The 24,836-nt window shown below is 32.9% G+C and overlaps 1 protein-coding gene across 1 annotated transcript; it reads right to left on the bottom strand.

The window, feature by feature from the left end:
• Positions 1 to 7,120: 7,120 nt before the first annotated feature.
• On the bottom strand, positions 7,121 to 10,871 carry LOC108474666 (pentatricopeptide repeat-containing protein At1g05670, mitochondrial). Its single transcript, XM_017776659.2, has 3 exons — positions 10,698 to 10,871; positions 10,004 to 10,197; positions 7,121 to 9,630 (listed from the first exon to the last, which is right to left on the bottom strand). The coding sequence occupies exon 3, from the start codon at positions 9,486 to 9,488 to the stop codon at positions 7,236 to 7,238; it is 2,253 nt and encodes a 750-aa protein (XP_017632148.1). The 5' UTR covers positions 9,489 to 9,630; positions 10,004 to 10,197; positions 10,698 to 10,871; the 3' UTR covers positions 7,121 to 7,235.
• Positions 10,872 to 24,836: the final 13,965 nt, after the last annotated feature.

Consider the following 24,836-nt stretch of genomic DNA (forward strand, 5'->3'; position numbering starts at 1 on the left):
AATTTTTTATAAGGTTTGGTTTCTCCTTCTTAGTTCAATTTGTAGTACCGATAAGAGTTTGTTTTGCTAGATGGTGAACTTGTTCTGTTGGGTTTTTGAGTTTGCGTTACAAGAGTGGATTCTACTTTGAGTATTGGTTTAATAGGTTTAGTTAATTCAGGAGAGGATCGAGCGACATTTAACATTCCCCCAATGATTTAATAATTTTGTATTTGTCTATTTGTTTATCGGTAAGTTTGATTTAGATTTTTGTGTTGAAAGCTTTTTGACATAACTTCGGGTTTGGATGTTAGTTTTGCATTTCAATTTTGAATAAATTGTTTGCTTGAGATTTATTGTTGTTTTAGGGTCGGAAATTCATCTTGGTTGCTTCTACATCAAATCTGTATTAAGTCTGTAAGAAAAACCCAAAATCTCACGAATGATAGAGACCAAAAAAATGATTATCGACGCCACGTGGCCGTGTGGTAGGCCGTGTGAGTTACATGACTGCATGTTAGGCTGTGTGATAGGTCGCGTAACTCATTGTTTTGGATTTAGAGACACAGGCGTGTATTTAGGCCATGTGAAATATATTTGATCTTGAGTCACACAGGCATGTGCTCGGTCGTGTGCTAGACTGTGTAACTCTTTAAATTGGGTCACACGATCGTGTGACAGACCGTGTGAGGCATTGATATGAGCTACACAGCCGTGTGCCAGGCCATGTGGATCACACGGGTCAGCTCTGTAGGCCATGTGAATCCACACAGGCGTGTGGGCCTAAAAATTGAATTTTTTTCCTAGAGCCATAAACATTGTTCTCGTCGAACGTCAGCCTTCTGTAGGGTCCGTATGGTTTAAAATATGGTATAAAATTTGATATATGGTGAATTGTTAGTGTATAATCCGCTATCTGTACATATGTCTGATATGATATAAGTTAAGTAAGTATGATTTGTTAGTGTATGATGTGCTTTTATTCGGGATGTGGTTAAGGTATGTGTTTTTTTCAGATATGGTCCGTGTTCTGATAATTTTGATGGTACATCTCTGTGTAATTTGTTGAATGAGAACATGTGATATTCGAAATGTTCATTTGTTTTATACTAATTCTGACATATAACCATGTGTGTGATTTCATGGCAAATCTTATATAATTCACTGAGATTTGAAAATCTGTTTTGCATAGCGTGGATTACCATGCCTTCTGTTCTATCATTGTACGACAGTATGTCCTACATGCTCATCACTCTGATTTTGAATATGCATGCCATGAAACTTTTTATGGGTTTTGAGATTATGTGGAATGAGGAAGTTTCTGATATTTTAATGATCTGCATTATTTGGTGGTTTATCCACAATTCTGTCTGGCAGGTTGTCTGCAATTATGGTGGCTTAACCATGTATATCTGATCTGGCAGTTTTAACTACAAATATGGTGGCACTATCCATAATTATCTATTGGTGTGTTTTGGTTGGAAGAGTTGTTGGGAACTCTATTTTGGTGTGTAGCGGAGATGGTTAGGATATTTCTGAAAAATCTACACTCTGACTTTCTGAAAAACACAGTATTGGCATAATCAAACATTCCCCGTTCTGTTTGCATGATTGTTATGAAATCCTCTATGTTACTCTGATTTATATATTATATTTGCTTGATTTCTGTTTGAGTTTAATTATACACTGAGCTTAATAATTCACCATTTTGTTTTATCTCTGTTTGTTCAGGTAACCTTCTGACTTAGGACTGGACGGCATGTTGGAGCTTGGATTGTTTTTCGCCCTTAATGGAAATATTGTGATTTTCGTTATTGTTTGTTTTGAATTTTTGGGTCTGACATCTGTAATTTATTTCAAACTGGTTCAGGTTTTTTTAATTCGTCGGTAACTTCTGATTTCAATCATGAAACCACAAAATCACGCAAGTCAACAAAATAGATTTTGGTTTTCAAAATTAAAAAATCAGAGAAAATTTTTCGTTGTAAAATAATTAATTTCTTAAGTGTGTCTGCAAACGAGCAAATGGTCTTAATGGTTGGTTGCCAGAGTTGAAATTGCTAAGTACTTACTGAAAACAATTTTCTAAACGAATCGATGTAATTTATCCAGATTTGGTCATAACTTCTAGGCTAAGTTTGGGGTGTTACAGACTATATGACTTTTATGAATTGAAATAAGGTATGAATGGGTAACGAAATGTTTAGGATACATTATATGTTTGAATGAGATGTACTCACCTTGTACATGTGGTATGTGTTGGTAGGATAAAGAATTTAGTTAAGCAATATATATGTATGAATGTTTTGCAAGGTGAGTTTAATGTTTTAAACTAGTGAACTTACTAAGCATATTTAATGCTTACCTTGTTTAATTTTCCCTTCCTTGTAGAGAAATTGGTGGAACTCGATGAGCGGATCAATCCACAACTCACACTATCTAACTCCTGTTTCAGAAGAATTATTTTAACTCTACGCCGGGTCAAGTGGCATGTATAGAAGGTCTACTCAGTGGAATTGAATGTGAAACGAGTGTTGATGTATTGAACATTATATATATATATATATATATATATATATATATGTATATACTCTTTCATGATGCTTTTTCAATGCTGGCATAGACAAATAGTACGCTTGAAATGAAAATAATTGCATGTGTTAAATATGTTAACATATTTTGGATAATTGGCGAACTTATAAATGCAGACTATTTGGGCGGATAATAATGTAATAAAAACAAGCAGTGGATAGTCATTTAGCTGATAGGCTCGGGCGGTCAATTTTTTGACGGACTTCCTTAACGCGTTTTGTTTAAAATTTTTTATATAGAATTATAAAATACCTGAAACTAATAATATTGTTTAAACCTTGATTAGTCTCACATATGTTTATACCTCTATTATATATGTGTCATCATAATAGAATTTGAATGACTTTAAAATAGATTTCTTTGATGGTTTTGCATGTGAATGTCTTTGTTTTTCATAGCACTATGTAACTCGGGTTCGACGACGAGGCCGGGCTAGGGGTGTTATAGGACTACCCAACAGAGAGACTATTTGGGAATCAACCGAGACATTGAGTTAGTTCCAAGTCAAGTCAAACTAGTGGCATTCCAAGGACGAGATGAGGGCATTGTGAAATGGGTTGGGGAGAATGTCATGGGTTGCGGATTAAAGCTCATTACCGTTGCGCACAAAACGTCCCATGGAGGTTAACTTATTAAATGGGGCTTATTTGACCCGTTTGAACTGGCCCGACTCGTGGAACCCATGGAGAAGCTTTGGTGGACCAATGAAACAATCCAGTAAAACTAGAGTTACTAGGGTAAATATTGTAAATCCTAAAGGATAAAATTGTAGAGAGTTTAAATCTCTTAGGACTCTCAATTGTAGATAGGCTCTAATCTTGCTTGTCGATGTAACTCAATCTGTACTGTTGGATTTGGAGGAGCTCAACTATAAATAGAGGTCTTCCCCTTCATTTGTATTCATCTTATTGTATTCTTTCTTGAGTTAAAGATTGAGAGCATTTATCCAAACATCTTGTGTGTATTATTTTCTTGTGGCTTTTCAATTTTCTCGTTGCTCTTTCATTTTGAGTTGCTTCTGCTATATTTTTTGGCGCCTTAGAGAATTTCCACGAAAATTCTCATCTTTTGAGAGCTAGGCTAACTTAAATTTAAAGTAAAGATAAAGTAAAGATATCGCTTAAAGTCGTACAATTTATCAAACTAAATTCTAACCCTATAACAGAAGCACATATGACAATGGCACAACTTTAAAAGAGTAAAAGAGAGGCTATTTGAGATGGTTAAATTTTAATTTGTGTGGATTTAAACTTATATTTTTATTTGTTTGTAATTTTTTTCTTTCATTGTAGGAATGATTAAATAAATAGATTTTTCATGGATGGTTGAACCTATTTATTAGAAAATCAATTGCTTCAATCATATAATTTAAATTAAAAGAATTGATGAAGCCATCTGAATGGATAAAATCCATATAAATTTTAGGGTAAATTACATCAACAATCACTCAAGTTTGGGGTAGCTAACAAAACAATCCGCTAGGTTTCCTTCAGTCACTCAATTTTTGAAAAATAACAAAACAGTCACTAACGTTATAAAAAAGTGACAAAACAGTCACAAATTAATAGTTGGGACTGCTGATGTGGCCAGTTAACTTGCCACGTTGGATGTCCACAGTGGAAAACCACCCAATTTAAGAAGAAATTAAAAAAAAAAAACCTAAAAAAAACCTTAATAATAGAGAAGAAGAAAAAGAAGAAGAAAAAGAAGAAGAAAATGTGTCAAGAAATTTTATATTCCGGTGATCATTCCGAACTCCAATGATTAGAGTTCATAATTTTCTAAACTCCGTCAAGAAATTTCATAGTCCAATGACCATTCCCAAATTCCAACATGGAAAAAATTTGAAACAAAATGAAAAATACACAACACCATCCTAGGGACTTGACTTTTTCTTCATCACCATTTTTTTGTGAATGGAAATTTGCAGAAAAGGGGAAATTATCGTTATTTGAAAAAAAATCAAAGAATATTGTAGCCAAGGGGATGGTTTTTGAGAAACTATTCGCATATACAACTTTGACCTACCGAAAGCCGCTAGTGATGATTTAAATCAGGCTGGAAGAATCAAAGAACCAAATATAGAAGGAAAAAAATGAACCCAAAATAAAAACTCAAAAAATAAAAGAACCTATTTTCGTCATTGAAACACCATGTCTTTGCAAATGTAAAGTTTTTGTTGGGGAATATAATGTATCAAGAGTTGCAGAGTAGGTAAGAAAATTTCATTAAACATATGTTTTTTTCTTTGAAAAAAATGGTGGATTGGGTTTCAGAGGCTGTGTGTATTTGTACAAATGACATAATTTGTCTGCAGTTTCAGTGGCAACAATGAGATGCCATAAGCCTAGTAGTTGATTTTGGAATCATTGGAGGCATCTCCATTTTTTCTCCTCCTCCTTCTCCTCCTTCTCCTCCTCCTCTTCTTCTTTTTCTTCTTTTTCTCTTCTTAAACCCTAAATTGGTGATGATAGGGCTATTAAATTGGTGGGTTTTTGACACCAAGCATGTCGTCATCTGCCATGTCACTTTGCCGTGATGTTTGTGATGGAAAACGGCAAAAAAGACTATTTTGTCACTTTTCCAAAGTTGAGTGACTGAAATGAAACCAAAGTGGTTATTTTGTCAGCTACCCAAAATTGAATGACTGTTGGTATAAGTTACCCTAATTTTTATTTCGAGCTTTCTATAAGTAGAAAAGTAACTGAAAATTTAAACCATGGAAGGGCTAAGATGTGTGGTTAAATGTGGGGCGTAAAAAGAAATAGAGGCCTCCAAAGATTACGTTTAGTCCCTCACAAAAATTAAAATATTCTATTTATTTTTGAAATTTTTAATTAAATATAAAAATTATATTCTTTTATCCTTATAAAAAAATTAAAAATTTAAACATAAAACTTTTATTTTTAACTCATTATCTACTTAGTTTTTATATTTCAAATGCACAATCAAACCAACATTTGCGGTCCAAAGCAGGAGCAGTACAGACCAGATTCAAATTGGAAATGTTTTTTTTTGGTAGAAAACACCCAAAATAATTACAACATTATTTCAATATCATGCATAAAACGACTATACATCCTTAATTAATCAAGAATCTCTTCCAAGAATTCCTGGAAAAACTACGAGGATATAAGGGGATACACATAAAAGCTTTAAATTTTGAGGAATGATCAAATTACATAAATGAAAGGGTAAATTTTCTATTTGGTCTTCCAATTTTTAGAGCACTTTCATTTTGGTCATCTAAAATAAAATCCTTGAAATTTCGTCACTCAACTTTTAAAACACTTTCATTTTTGGTCATCCAACCATTAAACCTCTAACGTCAATTATATTGTACATACCATATCATGTTTATACTTTCATTTTGGTCATCCAATTTTTTCAATATTAAAATTTTAAATTTCAACACATCAAAATCAATTAAATAAATTGTTGAAAATTTTTATCCTTCTAAATTCATTACTGTAATATTGAAATTAATTAATTTAATATCCTAAATTTTAAATTTTATTTTAAATTTCCAGATTATTCTTAATGGAATCAACTTGAATAACTCATATTTAATAATTGTTTACAAAAAATATAATCTCCGATCTTCCGTGCTAAGCTAAAAGAAAAGAAAAACCTTGCAATCAATTAAATTAATTGTTTGTGAAAAATTCTAGATTTTGTTTGGCATGAAAAATAAAGTTAAATAATTGCAATGAGTTTTCTTTACTTTTAGCTTAATATGAAAAATTCAAGACTATATAATCAAAAGAAATTTAAGTTTTATAGACAATTATTAAATTTGATTTATTTTAACTGATTTTAATTTAGTAACATAAAATAAAAATTTAAAATTTAAAAGAGATTAAATTAATTAATTTAATTTACTTAATTTCAATATTACAGTAATAGATTAACTGATACTATCAAGGGATAAAATAAAATTTTAATGTTAAAAAATAAAACTTTCAGCAATGAAATAAATAATTAGAAATTAAAAATTTTTAAAGCATTATTTTATTATTTATTATTTTTTCACTTTTATTTTAATGTTTTTTTACTTCAACTAATATTTAAAAATAAAAGTTTTGGATGAACAAAATGAAATGTGTCTTTAATCAACCACCATAAAAAATTAAATTATTGGACATCATTTCATTTTCGTGACCCTAAAAGTTGAGTTGCCTACCGGTTAGTTTACCTAAATGAAATACCTTAGAAAATGCGTGCTTGCTCCACTTCCCGAGCCCGGATCTGGGTAACTGCCCGCGATTTCATTTTTACATTTATTTAAAATTGATTTTGACTTTATTCAACCGAAATTACCTTCAGCAATGGGATTTGCTTAGCTTTTCCAATATTATCATTTTGAACATTTAGATATAATCCTTCAATGCATTGGTACAAATATTTCAACATAAAATTTTAAATATTTTAATTTTTTTTTTAATTTATGAAACTATCCATTTCATCTTCTCTCATATTGTTGTTGATTCAAAGACTTGATATTGTATATTTTAAATATATTCAAGAAATAAGAAAACATAAGAATATCTTTTACTTAAACCTAAAATTGTTTCTGCTAATATATCAAAAATTGTTATGTTACACAATTTCATCCATGATCATCACCCCAGCAGATAAAGAGAAAAAAAAAACAAAAAATCAATCTACTTGTTTCCATTGTTGAGCTTAGTTACAAGACAGTTCTCTATCACTTCATCACAAAGTTCAAGTGTGGTTTCCATGTTCCCTTCTTCATAGTTTATATCAACAAAATAACAATATATCTCTTTATCTGCTGCCATCCCTTTTTGTCTCATCTCATCAAAAATCTCCCTTGCCTCTTTCAACTTTTTCCTCTTAATGAAACCCTTGATCAGATCATTGTATGAAGTAGCTGTAAGATCATACCCCTTCTCAATCATTTCTCTTCGTAAGAACCATGCTTCTTTCATATTCCTTGCTTTACAATGCCCTTTTATCAAAATGTTATAGGAGTTGGCATCCGGCATCACTCCTTGCGCGCACATACCTTTCCACATTGCAGCTGTGGCACGCATATCCTTCCGAATGCAGTACTGCTTCATAAGATAATTATACGTGGTTGCGTTCGGCTTTATACCCTTTTCCAACAGCCATTGTAGTAACTTCTCACCATCTTCCAGCATTCCAGACATGCAAAAACCATTCATCAGCACATTGAATGTAACAAGAGTGGGTTGTATCCTTCTATCCAACATCTTCCTCAGAAGCTCATAAGCCTTATCCATCTCCCCTGTCTTACAGTAAGCATCCATTAATGTGGTATATGTAATAACATTGGGATGAAGCCCTGCGGTCTCCATATCATCCATCAGTTTAATAGCTTGAGCAATATTTCCTGATTTACAGAGCCCATTAACAAGAGAGTTGTAAGTAAAGATATTTGGTTGAAGGCCCCTTCCACACATTTCATGAAGAAGCTCATTGGCTGTATCTACCTCCCCGCATTTACAAAGGCCATCAGCAAGTGCAGTATAAGTCACAACATTTGGTATAAGCCCCATTTGCACCATCTGATTATGGAGGGAGAACGCCTCTTTCATTTCACCTGCCTTACAATAACCATCAATAAGTGCTGTGTATGTAAATTCATCGGGTTCCAACCCTCTTCCAAGCATTTCTTGAAAGATATTACAAGCTTCTGTCATCTTTCCAGTTCGACATAACCCACAGATTATAGATGTATAAGTTAATAAATCAGGGATAATTTTTCGACCCTGCATCTCATTTAACAACTTGTACGCAAGAGCAATATTCCCTAGCTTACAAAAACCATCTATGAGAGTTGTGTATACCACAATATCAGGGAGTATTCCCTGGTTCAACATATCTCTCAAAGCTTTCTCTGCTTCAACTACCTTACCAGTCTCACACAATAGATATATTATGCTGCTATAGGTATAAGGGTTGGGCTTTAATGCTTTACTTTGCATTTCGTCAATTAGCCTTAACACCATTTGCAGCCTCCCCACATGACAATATCCATCAATTATGGTGCTGTATGTTACAACATCCGGAAGACAGCCCCTCAACTCCATCTGCAAGAGTAAACGGTGGGCTTCTTTTATTTTCCCTAATTGACAGAGGGAGTGAATGATAATGTTGTATGACGCTGTATTCCAACAAATGCCAACATCAGGAAGTTCAAAGAAAACCTTTATAGCTCTCAAAAACCCATCAAAGTGGTCTCTTAATTTACTAAGATATATGTTTAAAGAATCAACAGAGATAATCAATCCATAATTCAACATTTTGTCAAAGAGCTTCTTCCCTTCATCAAGCAACCCAACTTCAACGAGAACTTGAAAAAAAACATCAAACACTTTGGGATCTGAACCCCAGTCCTTGTAAGTGTAAATTAATCGTTCAAGGATGTAATTGAGTGATAGACCAATATCCAAATCAGGTTTTGACCAAAAGTCATGAATAAGTTGATGAGCCATTTTTAAATCTTTAGAAGCTACGGCAATTTGGATAACAATGCAACGGGCTTCGAGTATTGGGTCTCTACGCAAGCATGCCCACTCAAAGAAATCCAAAACAAGTCTATATTCACCCTTAATGTTCATCAGAACCCAAATCAAATGATCAGATCTAAATTTTGACTCATAAGGCTTCAGAACACGACAGACGGGCTCAGAACGGCGTAATTTTATTGCATTTGAGATTTGATGCACAAGTTCTGAGTCCTTGACGGTAGGTTTCTTTGGGGAATAATCGGGAAAAGGCCTGGTATTGGCAGAGTCCGACAAGTGGAGTATAGGGCCCAAATATCTTTTGAAGAAAGGTGGACCAGATTTGGGGGCAAAACTTTGGGGATAACAATGAGATAAGAGCTGGAAACAATGGCTCAAGGAAGAGACAGCAAACTTGATCATCTTTGCAGGAAAAACCCATCACGAGAAATTTTGAGAATCTTTGTTCAAGAAGACAGCAATTCCTCTCCATGAAGAAGAAACAGAATGAAGGAACTTTCTCATCACACCATCATAAGGAGAATGCAAATTATCATGGTAAAAGCTGCATATATTAGGATAATAATAAATAGACGTTAGCATAGTAGCAAATCAGTGAAATCACATTTTCAGCAACACTCAATCATTACTAAATGCTAAGTGATATGAAATGCCCACTAATATCATCATTAAGCAACACATTAAATTGATATCCACAAATTTATCACTCTCTTCTCATTTGAGCTAAACTTCGTACATAAACCACATGTCATTATGGAGGTGAAGTCAATAGTTAAACAATGAAGGTAATCATTTTAACAAAAATGTTGGTTCACCTCTCTGACTTGTGCAATCAATAAACATTTCTAATGAATTTGAAATTAATGAAAAAAGAATATATAAATCAAATGCTATTCAAACAGTGAAATTTGAAGTACCTTGTTTTCTCCTTTCAGCAAAACATATTCCTCCGAGTAAAAACTGCTATAGGGAACGAAAGAATTATTTAGCTAATGATGTTATTCCATATGGTGACAGAAGTCACAAAGATCAACACCTCAAGCAAGCCGTATGCAAAACATAAACTCTCATACATCAAAATTTCAACAGCATCTTGTTCAGTGGCCTTTTCCTGATGATGGAGAAAACACTTATATTAGTCAACTGCTGAAATTCCATATTCAGTTCTACTACTGGAAACTTATAAAGAGCCTATTCAATCACCTCTAAAATGTCAAAGCTAAATAAATATATCATCAGTTCCTACTGTTTGTGACGGAAAAGAATTTCAAACCATGTACTAATGAAAGCAGCTAATTTCAACAGCTTAACAACAAATGTACCCTTTTTCTATACCGATATGAATAGTTCTCTCATAGGCAATTCATCAAACATAAGGAGAGTAAACTTAGATTCTTTACCATACGCAATCCACACAAAAAAAAAATTTACTATAATTCTATAATCTCAATTGAATCCATAGAGAAACCCAAGAAACGGCTGGAACAACACATTGCGGCAGATTTTAAAGAGCACCTCAAAGAAAGAAAGAAAAAAGTCGATGGCATAGAAAATAAAAGAAAATAAAATAAAGAAAACCCATTAACAGGAAAACGTGAATGCGACTGATACCTTGAATTCGAAGAAAACCAGTAGGAAGGTGCTTCAGTTGGTTTCCTAGTTCCAAAAGAGGCACGAAGATTTTGCTTCGACTGTTCAGCTACAGAAGTAAAAGAGAGACCAAATTGCAGTAGGTGAGCTGCCAGTTGGGACAGTGCTTCATCGTAGGGGTTGGGCTTCTACATGATTTTCTCGGCTTCTATTGGGCTTTTTATTTATTATAGGCCATCAAATCAAATTCAGTTGGGAATTGGAAAATGTATAAATATATGTAGTAATTCATATTCTCTAATTAAAAGAATGCGAGTACTAATAAAATTAATAAAATAAATAAATTTTCTAAATAAATTTATCTACTTATTCTAATATTTCATATTTGTTAAGTTATTCTCTCTTTAACATTAAACATAAACTCATTTTATTAATAATTGATCCTCAATCAAGTATAAAGATAAATTTTGTGACTTTTGCAGCCTCAACTTTGGAAGTTTGGCTTTAGACCTAACTTCCAAACCTTCCAAGTATATATGCCCTTTTGTCAATCAAGTTCACCCCAACCGATGAGTTTTGTCGAACATGGTTCTAGGATGCAAGAAGAAGAGGAGAAAGAGCTATCATTTCTTTTGTAAGCCTCAGGAAAATGATATGGCTCAAGCCTTTAGCTAGTTACATTTCAAGTACCCTTCCCTTGAGGGTTTTGGGAATTTTACCATCATATAGAAAATGGCCACAACCATCTTGGCCATTCATGTTATTGGCCTACCAGAAGATTGCATTATATGCAGTCAGATGGTTTACCACTAAAAGGTCAATCATCTTTATGACTGTATGTTCATCGCCCAATACCATTGAGAGGGTGATAGATTTCTTGACCGTGATTGGCTGTTTGGCAAAACCATATTGTGAAAAATAAAATAGAATAAAATAAATAAAAATAAAGAACACATAAATTTTACGTGGAAACCCTTTCGGGAAAAAAACCACGGGCAGAGGAGAAGAAAATTCACTATGTCGAAAAATTTTTACTCAAATACAAGAGGAATAGACTATGTCTATTTATAGGCTTGCAAAGCCATATTCTAGTAAGATTGAAACACCTTATCCTAATCAATATAAAATAGATGGAGTTTAATAAGGTTTAAAAACCTTATTCTAAAATAAAATAAAAGAAGTCTAGTTCTATATGGATTTTACTTTTATTTTATTTTCCATCGTATTTTATTTAAATAAGGATTTGGGTCACTTAATTCTAACAATCTCCACCTTGACACAAATTCTCAATGAACAAGTTTTTCATCGCGAACTTTCAATAAACAAGTTCTTCACCTCTTCCAAATAACCCCTTAAGGGTTTAACTTCAACAATGAACACCAACCAAGTCTAAGCAATGCTCAAACTTGGTTATAGGAAGTGACTTAGTCATCATATCTGCAGGATTTTCATGAGTGCTAATTTTGCTCACAACAATATCACCACGAGCAATAATATCACGAACAAAATGATACCGAATATCAATGTGTTTTGTTCTCTCATGAAACATTTGATCTTTTGTAAGAAAGATGGCACTGATCGTCACAAAATATCGTGTCTGATTTGAAGGTCTTTATTGAGTTCACTAAATAGTCCCTTCAACCAAATAGCTTCTTTACAAGCCTCAAGAATCGCCATGTACTCACCTTCATGGTAGACAAAGCGATCGTAGTTTGCAAAGTGGCTTTCCAACTAATTGCACAACCTCCGATTGTAAAGATGTAACTCGTGAGAGATCTTCTTCTATCAAGGTCTCCAAAGAAAATCAGCATCAACATACCCTATAACTCCATCTTTAGTTCTTCCAAACTGTAAGCAAACATTAGTAGTGCCTCGTAAGTATCTTAAAATCCACCGAATCGCTTTCAGGTGTTCTTTACCAGATTCGCCATGTATCCGCTAACCGCACCGATCGCATATGATAAATCGGACGTGAACAAACCATAGCATACATGAGAGATCCTCTCGCACTAGAGTATGGAACATGTGACATGTACTCAATCTCATTATCGATTGAGGAGATAAGGCCGATGAAAGTCTGAAATGGGTCGCTAAAGGAGTACTAACAGCTTAGCACTCTGCATATTGAACTCGCAAAGAACTTTCTCAATGTACCCTTTCCGACTTAGGTATAATTTACTTGCTTTTCTATCTCGAGAATCTCCATACCAAGTATCTTCTTTGCTGGTCCTAAATCTTTCATCTCAAATTCTTCACTTAGTTGGGCTTTAACCTTTCTTATCTCTCTTTATCTTTTCGCTATCAACATGTCATCAACATAAAGAAGTAGATACACAAAAGAACCATCACTGCTTTTTCTTAAAGTAGACACAACTGTCAAAACTACTTCTTTTGAAATCATGAGAAGTCATAAAGGAATCAAACCTCTTGTACCACTTGTCTTGGTGATCTGTTTCAAACCGTAAAGGGACTTTTTCAAAGAAGCAAACATAGTCCTCTTTTTCGAGACTATAAAACCCTCTCGTTGTTGCATGTAAATATCTTCCTCAAGTTCTCCATGCAAAATGCGCTTTTACATCTAACTCGCTCAAGCTCCAAATCATGCATGGCCACAATACCAAGCAAAGCTCGAATCGAACTATGCTTAACAACCGGAGAGAACATATCTGTGAAGTCCACTCGAATTTGATCAGTAACCCTTTGCAACAAGCCTTGCTTTATATCCGGGTTCTTCAACTCCTGAGTCCCTTCTTTCTTTTAAACACCCATTTACAACGAATGCCTTTTTACCTTTAGGAAGTTTTACAAGATCCCATGTTCTGCTTTTTGTGGAGTGATTCCATCTCCTCTTGCATAGCAAACATCCACTTTTCTCGAGTCTTCACACTAATCGCCTCGTAATAATTAAATGGCTCTTGATTCGCATCTATATCTTCACCACATTTAAAGCATAAGCAACTAGATCAACCTCGGCATACTTCTTTGGAGGTTTAATTTCTCTTCTTGTCCTGTTTTTGGCGATAGAGTATTGCGGTGAAGAAGCAACTCTATTCTCAATTTTGTATTGGCTTGAGGAGTTGATTCAGATTAATCTGATGCTCCACCGCTTTTGGTTTTCTTTATTGGAAGAGTCTTTAAGAGATAAGTTAGGTAGCATAGCGTTTCATCAAAACAACATCTCTGCTAATCACAACTTTTCTATTTTCAGACACCATAACTTATAGCCTTTTACACCACTTTATAACCAAGAAAACGCATTTAATGGATCTCGGTTCCAATTTTCCATTATCAACATGAGCATACGCAGACACCCAAAAATCTTTAAATCGAATAATTAGCGGGATTACCGCACCATACCTCTTGTGAAGTCTTTTTCTCAATGGCAACGGATGGAGATCGGTTGATCAAAAACATGCGAGAGAGGTCGCTTCGCCCAAAATGACTTCGGTAAGTTGGCATTTGACAACATACATCGAACATTCTCCATGATCGCTCGTTCATTCGCTCGCAACGCCGCTTTTGTTGTGGAGTATGACGAACCGTCAAGTGTCTCATGATCCTTCGACTTGCACAATCTATTAAACTCATCGAACGTAACTCTAAGCCATTGTCTGCATGCGGAGGTATTTTATCTGCTTTCCGTCTGCTTTTCAATCATAATTTTCCAAGACTTAAATGTGGAAAACACATCGCTTTTCGCTTGGGAAGAACGCCCAAACTTTTCCGAAAATCATCAATAAAGGTTAGCATATAATTAGCTCCACCTCTCGAAGGCACTCGACGGCCCCACGGATCGAATGGATATACTCCAACGCTTCCTTCGTGTTATGGATTCCTCTAGTGAATCGAACTCTCTTTGCTTCCCAAAACACAGGTGCTCACAGAAATTCAGTTTGCAAATTCCTTGCCCATTAAGAAGTCCTCTTTGCTTAATTCGCCATGCCATTCTCACTCATATGCCCTAGGCGATATGCCAAAGTTTAGTAATATCATCATCGACAAGGAAGAGGAAGCGACAATTGCATCACCAAGAATGATAGAACCACAGAAACATATAACTTGGCAATCTTTCTTTGCCCTTTCATCACAACAAGGGACCCTTTGAAATCTTTAAACCCCACTTTCACCGTGTATCTGCACCCTTTTGAATCAAGAGTACTCAACGAAATTAAATTTCTTTTCAATTCGAACATGCCGCACGTCACTAAGTGTTCGACAACTCCATCAAACATCTTAACTTTAATTGTTCCAACACCGCGATTTTACATGAAGCATTATTTCCCATCAAAACAACACCTTCAGATCTCGTTTCATAAGTTGTAAACCAATCCCGATTGGGACTCATGTGGAAGGTGCAGCTGAATCAAGTATCCACTCTCGCTTACTTTAGAATCATTGATGAAGCAACTAGAAGTTCACCATCGCTGTAGTCTTCTACAACATCGCCTTCACCGAATTTTCCGTCTGTTTTCCTTTTGATTCGCAGCCTCCTTTTAATCTTATTTTGTAGCTTATAGCACTCAGATTTAATGTGCCCTTTCTTCTTGCGAAGTTGCAAGTTTTACCTCTGTTTGAAGATTTTGATCTACCCTTAGATTTACCACGAGGATTCCGCTCTGTGTTCTACCACGATCATCATCAACATTCCGGTCTTGTCTCCCACGAACAATGAGACCCTCTCCCTGAGAGTTGGGTTTAACCACAAGATGCTTCATCTTATCATACGAGGTTAAAGAATCATAAACCTCATCAACTGTGAGAGACTCATGGCTATACAAAATCGTGTCTCTAAAGGTTGAATAAGACGGGGGCAACGAACAAAGTAGAATCAACCCTAGATCTTCCTTATCATACTGAACCTCCATGGCCTCCAAGTTTGAGAGAATTTCTTTAAACACTGTTAAGTGTTCGTGTACAGACGCACCTTCCTCCAAACGATGAGCATAAAGACGCTGCTTCATATGCAACTTGCTTGTTAGAGTTTTCGACATACATATTTGTTCTAGCCTCTTCCATAATGCAATGGCAGTTTTCTCTTTCATCACATCCTGCAAAATTTCGTTGGACAAATGCGATGTAATTGTGTTAATGCCTTTCGATCCTTACGCTTCTTCTCTTCATCTGTTAATGTCGAAGGCATCTTATCTATCCTAGCAGGGCATCCTCTAGATCCATCTGCAAGAACGCTTGCATCTTAATTTGCCACAACGCAAATCTGTGTTGCGATCCAACAATAAATTTCATACTTCAAAGACGCCATTACCGTGATCGAGATGAATAACCCTAAGCTCGATACCAATTTGTGAAAAATAAAATAGAATAAAATAAATAAAAATAAAGAACACATAAATTTTACGTGAAACCCTTTCGGAAAAAAACCACAGGCGGAGGAGAAGAAAATTCACTATGTCGAAAAATTTTTACTCAAATACAAGAGGAATAGACTATGTCTATTTATAGGCTTGCAAAGCCATATTCTAGTAGGATTGAAACACCTTATCCTAATCAATATAAAATAGATGGAGTTTAATAAGGTTTAAAAACCTTATTCTAAAATAAAATAAAAGAAGTCTAGTTCTATATGGATTTTACTTTTATTTTATTTTCCATCGTATTTTATTTAAATAAGGATTTGGGTCACTTAATTCTAACACATATACTGGGCTAGCTTTCATTAATGTTCTGTCCCTGAGACCCATCTTGTGAAAGGCCTTGGTTGTTAAAATGTCTACCAAACTCTCCATGTCTACTAGGATTCTATTAACCTAAAAGGTTGAAATGGTGGCTGAGATAATAAGAGGTCATCTCCAATAGTTTTATGCCATATTAATAATTTTATCCTGAATTTTAAGATTTTAATTTAGATTTGACTTTTTTTTCAGGATCAAAATACTAAAATTTAGGATGAAAATGATAATGTAGGATAAAACTATTGGAAAAGTGATACAGATGACGTGGCATCAGTGTTTCATACAATCTTTCCCTAGTAACATAATATTAGTTTTGTCAGAAGAAGAAGACACTTCCTTTGAAAAATCATCTTCTAAAAATAAAAATCATAAAAAAATCTCAAAAGCGAAAAGAAATTATACTTATCAACAACAATATGATTTCTAATCCTATAAACAACTTATATAACATTGGAAGAATAAATTTACTAGGACATCTGATAAAAATGAAAGAATAGAATATCTAAAACTAATAGAACAACTTTATAAAAACATAAATACCTATTTGTATTATTCAATTATCATTATATGTTAAACTATCATACTACAAATAGTAGTAGTAGTTCTAATAATTCTAATAATTCTATAGACTTAGAAGACATAAATGTTACAAGTTATAAATCGATTAAGAAAATACTTCAACAAATGAAAAGAAAATATAGAAATACCAAAACCAATGGATACTAATCAAACAAATCAAGATCCTAATGGAAAAATAAAATTAGATTTGGATCTTTAAAAGATGATTATTTAAGATCCTTTAATAAAAAAAATGAACAAGTTGAAAATATAACAAGAATTTTTGGTAATCAAACTGAAAATATTGCTACTAACGAAATAAATATGAAAATTTAGAAGAATCGTCTACCCAACCTGTCCCACATAGGATAGATGATCTAAATAAAAGAAATGTTGCTCAAGGAAGAATATATTTAGATCCAACTAATATTCTTATAACAAACTATGAAAAAACCATAGATGAATGGGCATAGTCTATGACTATAGTTGTTAACAACAACACGTGGTCAAAAGAAAAATTTTTAAATTATTTTGTTAGAACACTTCAAAGAAATGTTCTACAATTCCTAAGAAGATGGGAAGAATAAAAAAAAGGAAAAGAACAAAAAAAGCAGTTAATCAACCAAATTTAAACTCCCAAAGATGTATTAAAAGGGTTAACTTATATTCTAAAAATAGAATTTTGTGGCTATACTGATAAAAAAAGATCAAGATAGTTTGTCTAGTTATGTATTGTCAAAAATTAAATTGTGTGATATCAGATGTCTAGAAGATTTTCTAAAAAAAATTTCTTCATTGGGATGAGATTTGTATAAAAATACTGTTCTTATTTAGAAAAACATAGTAAAATATCTGGTGTGAATTCAAAACCATAGATCCTATAGGAAATAGAATTAATTTTGCAAAAGAAAGAATAACTAGTTATTGTTTACAAAGTAAAAGTTTCTAAACAAGTTAATCATAAATTAAGTAATAAACATTGTACAAAAATTTTAGAAAATGAATGGGAATTTGGATGTAAATCAGTATGTCCAAATACTTATAGAAAATACAAAAGAAAAATAGAAGATATAAGCTAGTTATATGAAACAAGGAAATAAGAAAAATTCTGTTTATAATAAAAAGAGAACTTATTTGATATGTGATAAAGAAGGTCATATAGCACCAAATTGTCCTAGTAAGGGAATAGGTGCAAGAAAAATGATTAAAACACTTGAAGAACAATATTTAGAAATATGTTCAGAAGAGGAAACAAATCTGAGGAAATATTATATGAATTAATATCATAAATGATTCGATACAAATGATGAAGAATATATATTTATGTTCAATATAGGTAGTAGTTCTAATAATCAGTTAGAAGAAATACCTAAGAATGAATAACAAGATATCAAATTAGGAAATATAATTGGAGAAGAAAAAGACTTTTCGATGAAATGATAGAAAAGATTAATAAAAACCATATTTTTAAAGAAGAAAATTATAAAATATAAATATAAAATATGGTGTCAAAGACATATAAAAAAATAATTAGTAATACAGATTACTAAAGATACTAGAGGCGATTAACAGAATCTCACTATTTACTAAAGACAAAATTAAGAGGACTAAAAGAAATATCCCCAAATTAGATATAAACATTTGAGAATTAAAATCATAACTATAAGAACATTATTTAGAAAAGCACATGATATACCAATAATAGCGGTATTATTAGATAAAATATTTAAAAATCCAATAAAAGTACTCTATTATAGATTCTTTGATAGAAGAATGTTATATCTTAAAATTTAGACAAAAATTCTGAAATTAATGATTAGTTGAAGATCTAGCAATTAATTAGACTTCTATTAATGAATATACTAATAAAAGTAGTAAAAATTAAAAAAATAATAAAATTATTAAACTCTTTGAACCTAATAAAATCATTGGAAAATCATTGGAGCAAAAATAACTTTCTTTAAGATTTCTATGAGGTTGTAGTCACCAACAAGCAACCAAGGCTTGTCACATATAATAATTGCAAATCAACAAAATAATTCCATAATATTCTTTTAGTAATGCCTCATTCATTCTATATATAGCAGTACAAAACCCATGCTTTGCTTGAACACAAAATTCACAAGTAATACTTTGATCTGTACCGGTAGCAAGGCTCAACAACATGCTACATTGCCAAAAAATTTAAGATTCTGACATTATCAGCTTCATTATGATTATGCAAAAAATACCAACCTCGAAATCGTTTATCAACAATCTGCTGCAAATTACTCTTTATTCTAGTTTCTATCAAACATATAACATCTATTTTAAGTTTGCTGACCCTATCTACAGTACTTCTTTGCTTGAGAGGATCGTTCATCCTCCTTACATTCCAAACAACCTATTTTATTGCAAAGAAGAGGATGGTTTCATACCTGAGGTAGATAGAACTACCTTAGTAGATTTCTTCCCTTTATCAATTTGGCCTCTTTTTTCCCTATTTTTAAGTCCCTTTATTAGCTTAGCAACCTCTCCAACAACAGCCCTAGGCTTCTTGAGAGATTTAGATTCACTAAAACCTATTTGATCTATTGAAGTTTCTTCCATATCAGATACTGTGTCAGTAATGTCCACTTCTTCTAATAAAGAAAACTTGTTTGATGAACCTACCAATAAACCTTTCTTTTTCTTATTTCTTTTTGAATCATTTGATTTCTGAGGGGAACAAGCCTTACCTCTCACACTACTAAGCTCAATAACTATAGCATCATTATGCTCCCCATTAGAAGTTAAGACATTTACTTCTTTTCCATTATTAGGAACCCATTTCCTTACAAATAAGATTTATCCTCATGTCCAAAAGTTGAGAATTTAAACCATCTTTTGGGCATCTAAGATACATCAACTAGAACATCATAAGTAGAATCATCCTTTAATTTGGCATCAATAGAAGTAGGAATAAGCCATGATACTATCCATATAAAGAAGTAAACCAAGAGCACTTGCAATATAACTCAGTCTTAGTTTCATATAAAGCTCTAATGGGACATGACAGAGATAAACCCAAATAGGTAATTTACACATATCAAAATCTAATCTCTCCATGCTTGATTCTTTCTTTTTTACAATAAAAGGTTTATTATAAATGCACCAAGGTCATTGGTTTAAAACCCAATACCTAGTTACATCATTGTTAAATTGCACCACATAAAGATTAGGGCCTACAAGCTTGATATCAACTTCACCAGATGATGGTCACTAAATTAATTATAAATACATCTAAGGCAAGTGCACTTATTGAACAATAGTATAGTTATGGTGAGTAGGGAATATCGTATCCACGAGGACTTAAAGTACTAGTAATTACCATTTTTCTATTATTTAGCTGACAAATTGGAGTGATTATTTTTAATCTAAAATTACTAAACTAATTTAACTAAGAACACAACAGAGAATGAAATAGAAAAATAATCGAAGATAACTAATGAGATAGACAATACTCAAGAAAAAATCCACCTAGACTTGACCAATTATTATGAATCTAAATTAAACGATTTATTCACTTGTGTCTTGATCCATAGAAATCCTTAAATTATGTTAATATCTCTTTTGAGAGAAATAACATCTAACTCTAGGTTGATTAATTGAAATATCTTTCTAATTAAAACCAGTATTATCGCTTTAACGCGATTTATAGATTCCCCTATTAGATTTTACTCTAATCCGGTAGATTTTTGTTGTCCTATTTTCAGGATTGCATGCAACTCCACTTAATTATGCTAGATCTACTCTTAAACATAGGCTTTTGCTCCACCGAAATAAGCATATTAAACTTGACTTAATATCTCAGAAATATTAAAACAAGAAATCAGCATACATAATTGAGAACAAGAATCAAGTATTTATCACGTAAATCGTAAATCATAAATCAAATAATAAGATTTATCATAGGTTTCATCTTCCCTAGGTATCTAAGGAATTTAGTTTATAATCCTGAATGAAAACATCTCAAAGTTAGAATAACCACAAGACATAAAGAAACTCAATAAAACTTCGAAAGAAATTAAATGGGGATCTTCGATCTTGAGGGAGATCTGCTTCCGACTTGATTCTAATGGCGTTCTTCAAGTGCTTTCTTCAATCTTCTCTGAGTGCCCCCTTAGGTCTTCTTCTAATTGGTATTTATAGATTGTAGAATGCTCAGAAAGCTTAAAAATTGGGTTTTTCCGCGTATTTGGGAAGCAGGGTATGATATCGACACGGGCTAGCACATGGGCGTGTGGCCAGCCCGTGTGGAAATGCCCAAGCCATGTGGATCCTAAAAACAGCTCCATTTGTCCGATTTGGGCTCATTTTTCTCTCATTTCTCTCCCAAATGCTCTCCTAAGTATAGAAACATGAATTTAGAGGATTAGGAGCATCAAATTCACCAATTTATATAATTAATCATCCAAAAACGCATTAAGAATGAGATTAAAATATGTTACTTTTACAGCTTATCAAATATCCCCACACTTAAGCGTTTGTTTGTCCTCAAGCAAAATCCTTAACTCATATTAAAAATAATATTTCTTAACTTGTAATTCCCATCAATAATGTCTCAAAATAATCCATAAATAATTATGCATTAGTAATTCAACTAAAAGAGCACTTAAGTCTCAAACAATCCAAGCTAAAATTTTTAAACACGAAAACATAGGTGTTTCTCCTTATCTAAGTAATTACCTTTAATTCAAAATTGACAAGAATCAACATCCTCACTAAAGATTCACTCAAATAACTCAAAGTGTTTAAGGTTCAAAAATAACACTCAATAGCCAAACATGAAAAATTATTACTATAGGCTTGCATGAAAATCAAATCTCCACCACTATAAAATGATATGATACACAAATCAAAAGGTCTTTAAGAGGTTGTAATAGGGCTTAGATCAAGGGTGTGGAGAAAGGTCGAAAAATATGGTTAAAATCGAGATCGAATTGATAAATTACCAAACTAGAAAAAGAACAAATACTGAATTAAAAATAAGTGCATAAATCAAGAACTATTCAAGAATAAGAAAACCAGTTTTTTCTCAAAATATGAATTTAACTGTTTAAGCTCATAGAACTAAATAATAATCAAAATGTAAATATATATATTTTTTCAATTTCTTTTTTTTTTAACAATAAGAAATAATTTGGCAAATCAAACAAAAGAGCATGGTTAGGCAACTAACCAAATCAAATCTCGACAAAAAAAGGAGTCAATAAAATGGGAAAAATTCTCAACGAGCAAAAAATGAGTTATGGGTTAACATTAATTTTTAATTTAAGAAACGGTGTGTTAGGCTCAACGAGGTTCACTAAGGGTTAATTATGTAGGTAGGCTTTTTATGAGATAAGTGGGTTAAAGTCTAAGTGTCTTTATCATCTCAATGTATCAAATCAAAATGTGTGGTCTCAACATGTATAATCGACGCAAGTTCTAGAATAACAAATCAAATTGACACACGCATAACCAATAATAAAATGAGTAAGAAAAATGTATGCTCTAAAGGCTCAAAATCTCACAAAAAATCATGGTTTTTTATTTCAACCTTGCAAATCTCAAACTTCAAAATAATACTTCAATTTAAAGAAATAACCTAAAAATTTTAATTTCTGAAACATAGCCTATCATGCTTGATTCTCTCATATCTTCAAGTTTAAATCAACCAATACACAATTATCTACAAATTAATCCAAAATATATCAATAAAAATCTCAAATCGATAAAAATTTATTCTAATAGAAGTATGAGAAAATTACTTAAAACACAAGACATAATTCAGGATTTTCTAATAATTATATAAATAATCTCTCCACACTTAAGATGTACATTATCCTCAATGTACAAACAAATATAATCACGGAATAAACAGAATATCATAAGAGAGCAAGAAAACTGAAACTGCTCTGAATATTTGATGAAATCCCTAAAAAAGTGAAAAGTGGAATTGTAGTAAAATCTAAATGTAACGCATGATTCCGAACAAACTAATAAGAAAATAAACATAAATAATAAAGAAGATTAAGGGGTTATAACTCGATTAGAAACAACCATAAAATATATTTCAAAAGATAATAATTAAAATAAGTTTAAGAAAATAAAAAAATAAATCAACTAAAACAATATTAAAAAGAAAGGTAAATGAAAAATAAAATAAAAATAAAACGAATAATAATAATAATAATAAACTCAATGATACTAATAAACTTAAAGGTAATTGTAATAAAAATAATAGTAAAAAATACTAAAAATAATAGAAATAGTAGAAAAATTAAAATAAATTTAAAATCTAAGTATAAGAAAAATTAGTATAATAAAATAAATAAATATAACAAATAATAATAAATAAATAAAATAAAAGGGGTAGCTTGGTTGGGGAAGAAGAAAAGACAAATTGATAAAGGAAATGGTTGGGTCACATGGTCGTGTGACACAGTCGTGTGGAATATTTTCAGCCCGTGTGCAATTAAAAATTAACCTAGTTTTCACATAGCCATGGACACACCCGTGCCACACGGTCGTGTGTGATTTCCTTCGCTTCTCTCACGCCCGTGTGGATCGGCTATGTGTGATCTCCTTCGCTTCTTCCACACCCGTATGAGATCCCACATGCTCGTGTGGCTTAGCTGTGTCTCTCACACAGTCATGTCTTCTACCCGTGTAACTCGCTAACTTGGAATAAAATTGAAAAAATTAGCTCCAAGTTTCATATAACCTAAGACACACCCGTGTGTCCAGACTGTATGGGTCACATAACCATATCTCCATGCCTTGTAACTCACTGTCAAACCCCTTATTATACACATGGCCTGGGATGGGCCTGTGTGGTTAGGCCGTGTGTGCCACACACCAGTGTGGTCAGGCTGTATAGGTAAAAAACCCACATTTTTTTAAATATTTTTTGAAAATTAATTAATTTTAAAAATAACATGAAATAAGATTAAGAAAATTAGCAGTGCTAACACTCAGGTTGGCTCCCAAGAAGCACTTATTTAAAGTCTAAGCTCGACTTACCTCGTATTCGCATGGTCACTATGGTTCGCGAAGCTGAAGCTCTTCTTTCTCGTTATCAATTCTATGATCAAAATAAGGTTTGAACTAGAATTGCCATCATCTGGATTGCCACAGATTGAAATTTGTCTTACCAGCGAACTTCTCAATTTCAAACCTTGTTGATGTCATCTCTGAATGGGCTGGTCTATGAAAATTGAACTAGCTTTGATACCACTTATTGGGATCGACCTGATTAAGCAACAAAAAAAATAGCAGAATAATTTGAGAAATTGAACACATAAATTTAACGTGGAAAAACCCCTCCAAAAAGGATAAAAAATCACAAGCAAAGATAATTTTACTATAATGGAAAAAGAACGATGAGTACAAAAGATGGATATAAAAACTAAACTCCGAAAACCCGCGAGTACTATTTACTTTAAATGTGCCAAGTTCAGAATTAGTTACCTCGATTGTACCGTATGGAAAGACGTTCAGTACCGTAAAGGGATTTGATCCGTTTGCATCAAGATCCGAAGTGGCCATTCGAGGATCCGTTTTATCTAACAGTACCTTGTCTCTAACCTTAAATTGGTTTGTTACATCAACATGCTCATCATGGAATCGCTTTGGCTTCGCATCGTGTATTATCGGTTTCTCATTGACATGTGTCTGCCATTCACCTAGTTCATTGATCTGTAACATTCATTCTTCATGAGTTATTCTGTTTTGGTCACATGGACTAGAATGTGGCTCTATCACGTTTTTCCGAGGGGTTTCCTGCAAAGAAGTTTGAGCCACATGGTTACTTATATTAACAGAACTTGTAAAAGCATCTCGATCACTAGATGTCTTAACAGAATCACGAGCTTGGAGAGTAATTGTTTCGTCACCTACATGAAGTATT

Source organism: Gossypium arboreum, chromosome 3 (assembly GCF_025698485.1).
Source record: "Gossypium arboreum isolate Shixiya-1 chromosome 3, ASM2569848v2, whole genome shotgun sequence".
Classification (NCBI taxonomy): Eukaryota; Viridiplantae; Streptophyta; class Magnoliopsida; order Malvales; family Malvaceae; genus Gossypium; species Gossypium arboreum.